We start from the raw sequence: 7,606 nt of genomic DNA on the forward strand, positions 1-7,606 counted from the left end.
TTGGGTTGTCCCTTAATTTTAAAGGGACGTATTTTGTCCCTGTGGGAGGGACTCCTTCTCCAATTGAATGCTCAGTGGCTGCATTTCTTTTGCATACCCTGTCTGCGAATGCCACCCAAAACCAGCCCTGTAAATAGATGCTCCGAGCTACTAACTGTCCACGTATGAACCTGCAACAGCAGAGGATTAGAATAAAAAACAAGGCAAAGGAGCCTAAAAAAATCTTGACCTTTAACCACTGTGACTATACAATCACCTGCTTTTGTGGTGGTTAAAATGGCTTTCTAGTCATTAGGGCCCTGTTCAGCAAAGCAATTCAGCACATGTTTAACGTGAAGCATGTATAGTCCATCGATGTGCTTTGCTGAACAGGGGCTTTGGTCATCTCTAGGTTCCATTAATGAGAAAGATGGAGGTCTTTGCTCTTACCTAAATGTATAGAATAGAGGAGTATCTTTGAAGGTGTCTTCACTGGCATTAGCGTCTCTTCTCGAGTATTAAAGATAAATCTCCCACAGAACGTTTGCGCTTGCCCCTCTGATGTCGCAAGGCAGTAATTGGAGGAGCACTGCATCATTAGAGGCCCTAGTGTTGGGATGAGGTGTTGAGGTCTGTCCTTCCCATTTCCCCCAATGGAAAAAGTCAATGGAAAAGTTACTGTGTGTGTCATTGGTGACACTTCTCTGGGAACTTTGGTTTGCGTTTGTCTTGTGTAGGCAGAGCCAGCTGGCCAACTTTGACCAGAAACAAAGGGTCTGATCCCTATATGGAACATGTAGGTGGGATTCTGTGCAGCGCTAACTGGATTTATTTCCACTGAAAGCCTTAATTACCAGAAATATGGTGTGTTCCCAACATGTGCACCCAGACCCAGCTTGTGTTTCTGCAAGGGAAGCGCCTCTTGCAATTTTTTTGGAGTGACCCACACGGAAGGCATATTAAACCAGACCCCTGGCACAATGAGGTTACAATTCCCATTTTATTCTCAATGGAATCACCATGCTTTAGATCCTGGCCCTGGAAGGTGCTGGTTTGGAGGTGCCCTGTCCCTTGTGGAATTGAAACCTCAATTCCATATCAATCACAATGCAAATCAACCAAGATTATGCTAGGAATTCCCAGCTCCTCTGGCCTGGTGAAATCCCTCTACAGCCTTAACAATAGGGTGTGTAGGGCTCTAAGTGGTTAGGGGAAAAGAGATTACTCCATGATCCCCTGGGGATCAGTTTGCACCCTGAAGAAAATAAGCGTAAGTCTCTCTGTTTCAAAGTAGAGACCCTGATCCTACTGTAATTAGTTCCAACTGCCCCTTCCTAGTAGCCTTTGAATAGTGTCATCTTTGCTGCGCTTCAGATGATTACCAATAACTTTATTTCTTACAGGTCCAAGTTCACAAGCTGGCCAGCATGCCTCCAAGTAGGTATTTGTTCTTTGTGTGTGTTTTTAATATATTAAAAACAGTTGAAACCATGCTGTTGGGGAGAACACCCAGTTATTTATGGGGCACAGAGGTGAAGTGGCACTGGTGTCTGAGCAACTGGCCTTCCATCACAATACTGGACAGCAGATTACCATCTGCCTTTGTGTATGTTACAGTCTGTCTGGGGGAGACGAGAGAGGGAATGACTGGCCTAGAGTGTGTTGGCAAAACTGGAATAATTCTTGACAAAGTAACTACTGCCTATTCCTCCTCTCAATATGCCTTTAAAATTCCATCCAGAACAAATCCCTTTCAAAGGAGCTTAAGGGAATTAGGTGCCCAAATCCTTTAGGCTCCTTGGAAAATCCCACCCAAAATAATTGGACACTATTTGGTCGTTAGGGGCATCGTAGTTTTGAACACTTAGAGAACATTGGCTATCTTTGCTAATTCATTTTTTAAATTGCATAGGGGTGAAAGCCCTACTCCAAGAGTAATTCTCAATGGTTCATTGTTAAACTGGGAGGACGCACCTAGTGAGGTATTTAAAGGGTGTGTCTTGGGTCTGTTACTACTCAATATTTTCATTCGCAACATACCTGATGGAGTGGAGGCTCTACTTACAAAATTTGTGGATGACACTATGCTGGGAGGGGTTGCTAGCACTTTGGAGGACAGGATTAGAATTCAGACAGGTCTTGACAAATTGACGAATTGGTCTGAAATCAACAGGATGAAATGCAATGAAGATGAGTGCAAAGTACTAGACTTAAGGAGAAAAAATAAAATAACAAATACAAAATGGGGAATAACTGGCTAGGCAGTAGTGCTTCTGAAAAGGATCTGGGGGTTATACTGTATCTCAAATTGAATGAGTCAACAGTGTGATGCTGCAGTGAAAAAGGCAATTGTGATTCTAGGATGAATTAAGAGTGTTGTATCTAAGACACAGGAGAGGTTTCAGCATTGGCCTGCTAAACTCAGGGTTGTGAGTTCAATCCTCAAGGGGGCCATTTAGGGATTTGGGGCAAAAATCTGTCTGGGGATTGGTCCTGCTTTGAGCAGGGGGTTGGACTAGATGACCTCCTGAGGTCCCTTCCAACCCTGATATTCTATAATTGTTCCACTTTAGTCAGCACTGGCGAGGCCTCCGCTCCAATCTGGAGCACTGCACTTTGAGAAAGATGTGAACAAATTGGAGAGACTCCAGAGGAGAGCAACAAAAATGTATATGAGGTTTGGAAAACATAGCCTATGAGTAACCCCCTTTTGTTTTCAGTTTAAACTGATTTTTACTGAAAAAATCCTGGGTTTTATAAAAAGTATTATTTGGTGTTTTCCAATTTTCACCCTACTTTTGTAGCATTCTAATATATAAAAAAGTACTCGTTTTATTAGGAAAATACAAGACATTGCATGAGATATATGTACGATAATACATTAGTCTGTGTGTATATGCAAAGCTGTCTGTTGAAGCAAGGCCATGTATTCATTTAGAAGAGACACACAATAAACAAACAGGCACGCACGCAAGCTCTGAAGCGTGTGCGCATCTGAACGTACTGATGAATCTCACGCCCACCACGTACACATTTCAAGCTGTTAGCAGATAACGGTTTAAAGATCTGACGACAAAGATGGGAAGGAAACAAAAACCTATATCAGTATGTGTTTCAGAACACAAGGAAATATTCGAAAGTTTAAAAAAACCCACCGGAGAAAAGGATGAAGTTGAGCGTATGTGCTACAAATGGTGTGGCCCAATTATTACATGTAAATATTTATAGGCTAACAGTTCTAAGTCTGCAACAGTAAACTGTTTATTCAAATGAAAAGTTTTATTTGGGGATTAGAGATATATTGTTTTCTTAAACTCAGAGGTGGCATTGTGTATTGAGTTCTGTTTTTAGCTCTGCAGCAAAGAACATTGAATTCCATTCATCAAAGCATTAATCTACTGAATACATTTTTCCCCGTCCTTCTGTCCACCAAAATAAAACCTGATGTTTACCCAGAAAAAATAATAGTTTTTTCCACTAATTTTCACTGGTTTTCGTCGTTGTTGTAATGAACACTGATAAATTCCTGGGAAAAATTAAATAAAATAAAAACCAAAAACGAAGGGCCCTACCTATGAGGAAAGGCTGAAAGATGGGGGCATGTTTAGTCTACAGAAGAGAAAGCTGGGGGAGATCTGATAAGTTTTAAAGAGGATGGTGATCAATTGTTTTCCATGGTTGGACAAGAAGTAATCCGCTTAGTTTGCAACAAGGGAAATTTAGGTTGGATTGTGTGGGAAAAACTTTCTAACCACGAAGACCATCAAGCACTGGACTAGGTTACCAGTGGAAGTTGTGGAATCCCCAGCACTAGAAGTTTTTAAGAACAGTTTAGACAAACAGGGATGGTCAAGGTATACTTATCCCTTTCTCAGTGTGGGCAAATGGACTAGATGACTTCTTGAGGTTCTTTCCAGCCCTACTTTTCGATGATATCCTAGATCAGATCTCATTGGTACATAACAGCTTCCATTTCCTCATGCTCTAGGCAAAAGCAGGGGCTAGAACAGGGAGGAACAGTGCAGAAGTGGCTTCCTATCCAAGCTCTGAAAGTTACCCTGGTCTTTTAACTTGATGGTAATTGACTCAGAGCAACTGGAGAGTTGTAGAATAAGCTGCTCTTGTTTAAATCGTGAGGGGTGGAGCAGGGGCAGGAGCCAATGAAACCCAGTTTTTTGGCCATAGAACATCATTGCCAGAACCACTATAATCTAGAGGTAGTACTTCCATGACAGCCATTTAAAACACATGGCAGAGCCTCCACTGGTAGCTAATGGCATAGGTTCAAATTCCCCATCCTAGTCATAAGCTGGTGGGTAACCACAGTGCCAGGGTATACTCTCTTCTCCCTCAGCAGCGTAATGGAATTCTCCTAGGCACCGCTGTCAGGAATACAGCAGCGAGTGCTCCATCTCTACAGGTGCTGGATCTGAAGGGACCTTTACCAGGCTCCCTTTCAGGTCACTGGAAGTAAGCCCCAAAGAAGGAGGAAATGGAACCCATTGCATTTTGGCTAGTAGACTAGGGTTGAAATTGTATGGTGTGCCTATGGCTTCAGTTCCTGCAGATGTCATCCTCACGTGGTCCACACAGTGCAACGAGAGCTTTATTTTAAGCAGGTGAAGGTGCTAACTTAACTGACCATGTCCTCTCTTCCTCACCTAGGTGAACCTGGTGCAGGGACTCTGACAGATGAAGGCAAAGCAGTAGCAGTGGATTACGTGAAGAAGAAAGCAACTGGGGGCCTGATGGGTGCAAGAGCCGGAATGCCGGCCAACTTGTTCAAGGGAAAGCACAGGAAAGGAAAGTTTCTGATCTCATCTAAGCAGGGGTCTCCTTTCCAGGAGGGGGCTGCTGCCCTGGGACCAGAGAAAACCCAGCTGCTTGACGAGAAGCCTCAGGGAAGCTGCTCCCCACCTGATGGAGAGGATACTTTGCTCAAGGATGGGAGACCATCTTCCCAAGTTGTTCCCAGCTCCCTGGATTCAAAACCAAATGGACTCCCACCACCCTCTGGTGCCAAGAGGCAACTTCTCCAAACCCACAAGCCTTGTAGGACCCTTCAGCTGAAGCTGACCAGTAAGGCATCCAGGAAGACCAGGAGTACCTCAAGGGTTCTGCACCTCCGGAACTCAATGGTTCGGATCAAATTCCAGAGGGTCCTTCGGGGAGCGCAGAGGACTCCTCTCCATGGCACTAGGGGGATGAGGGAGAGGGGTCCAGCTTCAAGGCGAGGCTGCTCCCTCCTCAGCAAGACCTTCAGGCATGAGGCGGAGAGTCCGACCTCCCCATCCAGGTACCCGGAACTGGTGGGCAAGCGGATCAGACATCTGTATGAGGAGAATGACAAGACAGAGGCCTGGTACCAGGGGGTGGTGCTGAGGATCCACAAGCATCACAAGGACCCCCTCAAGACCGTGTATGAGGTGAAGTATGACAGCGAGCCCGAGTGGCAGTACTACCTGGAGATCCTGCAGGACTACAAGAAAGGCTGGCTGAAAGTGGATGAATGAAAGTGGACCTTGGCCATCGCTGGTGGCTCACAGCACTAGTGGCTCCAACTCAGTAAGAGTAAAAAGCTCTGGGGCTTGTTTATTGTCTTCCCCACCATGGTCCCATCTCTGTCAATGGCACCCAGGTGTCGATGGAGAGAAACGCCACATAACTAAATGAGTTCATTCGTTTCTCCTCCCCCACTCACCCTGCACCTTCTGAATGGACACCAAAGCACCAATGTGCCTTGTGCCTGTAGTAGGAAGTCCAGAAGATAAATTCCACATGGAAGGCCATGTGAGAGAGGAATAATTGCATCTATTCAAAGCAATATTTCCCTCAGACTGACCATTCTCCCCTAGTCCATAACCTCCCATCGTTCCTTATTGGCATGGATATCCTCCACCAGGGAGAGCAGTCTCCTTCCTGGAGGCTGGGCTCTCGCATGGAGACCACCTTCAGTGTTCAAAGGGGACAGGCCGTCCACATGCACAACCCCAGCAGCCTATAGAGGGCACCACACCAAGCACATGTAGCTCAGGAATACAGCAGGGAAGTGGTGTCACACTGTTCTTCCACAAGGCACCTTTTCTTTTCATCTCCTTTGCTCCCACTTGATTTTTATTGGATCAGCTCTCTCTTTACACAGCCTCCCGGCCACACTCATCCCTCTGTTTTCAGATAGAATGTATCTTTCATGCTCACCTGACTGACAGTTTGTGCAGCTTCCTGTTCAAAATGCACCCTACGAGCAATCCCCCCTGGGTCTAGCTGGTGACTGCTGGAGACACAACATCCTTGAAGCTGAGTTGCAATTGGACACCTGGGGCTTGATTCTGCTGCCATGGAGTCAGTGGGAGTCAGGCCCTGACTTTCCATGGAGCAGGATCTGGCTCTTGCAGTCAAATTTTGTGATTTTTCTGCACTCTATGCAATCCTCTTGGAGATGGTTTGATCTTGCACAGGATCTAAACTGGTGCTGAATTTGGTCCTTATACATCTCCCCCTGCCCCCCAACACACACAGTTTCTTAATTTTTTTTTTAATATTTCTTTTTAGTTTAATATTCTACGATGGGTTTTGAAAGTGCATTTTCTGTGGAGCTGGAAGCTCTACAAGAGACAGACTAAGCCCACTCATGTTAGTGGCCTCATTGCTTCCAGGGCAGCTTGCGTGGGCTTGCTGATGGGTACTTTTAACAACACTTCAGAATGTACAGCACTGAGTGGCTGGGACAGGGGCAGTAGCTGGCTCTGTTTTCCATTGCTAATCTTGTAAACCTTTCCCCTTTCAACCAAGAGTGGCTGATCTGTATCTGATCTGCTTGGCAGAAGTAGCCTTTTTTTTTTTTTTTTTTTTTTTTTTTTTTATAAAATGGGGAAGGGGTTGTTTGATTCAATGGTTTGGGGGGGGAACCTTTACTTTCTGCCCCTAAAAGAAGAAAAGCTAACCATCAGGGGAGCTGCTCTAAGAACTACCATCTACATCTTCATTGCAATGCTCCCCACCACTCAGCCAACATTCACTTCTCCCTCCTTCTTTATACATACTTTATTCATTAAATATAGCTTCTTGCTTTAACTCCCTGCCCTTTTTAATTGTGAAGGGCTACAGAGATTAAACAGAACATTGGGATCATGACTTCCATAGTTACAGGACTGATTTTGTTGTTTTAAATGAAAACATTTAAAAAATGTTATGAATTTACCTTTGTAAGGAGCTGCTGCCTTGAGGTTTTGGTTTTTTGTTTGTTTTATTTAAACTTTTGGATTCCCCTGTTAACTTTGCTGAGATAGTGTCACCAGTTAGGAGCTCGATTCTTGTCATAGCTGAGAGACATTCTGAGTGGGTTTTAAAGACTGATTTAATTTTTTTTAAACCTGATTACAATGCAGGTCCTGGATGCTCACTCCTGGGTGTCTTTTTAAGGAGTTCTTAGGGAATGCACATGCCGGTGAAAATCCTTTATACTTGACAAGGAAATGGGGACTATCCTAATGTAACAATAAAATGGGGGTGAGAAGGAGAGACCTCATATGTCTTCAGAACAGCGATCATTTCACTTCCTATAACACTGTAATGATTCCGGACACAATAGTGAAGTCTCCCTCTCATCAGCTGAAGTGAATGGCTA

The 7,606-nt window shown here is 44.5% G+C and overlaps 1 protein-coding gene across 2 annotated transcripts in view; it reads left to right on the forward strand.

The window, feature by feature from the left end:
* Positions 1-6,835, forward strand: part of CUNH15orf39 (chromosome unknown C15orf39 homolog) — a 28,994-nt gene extending 22,159 nt beyond the window's left edge. The window contains exons 3-4 of one of the 2 annotated variants that reach the window (XM_024208416.2): positions 1,383-1,416; positions 4,645-4,733. In XM_024208416.2, coding sequence (XP_024064184.2) covers positions 1,383-1,416; positions 4,645-4,648 — 38 coding nt within the window. In that variant the 3' untranslated portion in view covers positions 4,649-4,733. Of the gene's footprint in view, positions 1-1,382; positions 1,417-4,644 lie in introns of both variants that reach the window. The other variant, XM_024208415.3, reaches the window with a different exon arrangement.
* Positions 6,836-7,606: the final 771 nt, after the last annotated feature.

The sequence above is a fragment of the Terrapene carolina genome, unplaced genomic scaffold (assembly GCF_002925995.2).
Source record: "Terrapene carolina triunguis isolate 2854851 unplaced genomic scaffold, T_m_triunguis-2.0 Scaffold67, whole genome shotgun sequence".
In the NCBI taxonomy this organism is placed as follows: Eukaryota; Metazoa; Chordata; order Testudines; family Emydidae; genus Terrapene; species Terrapene triunguis.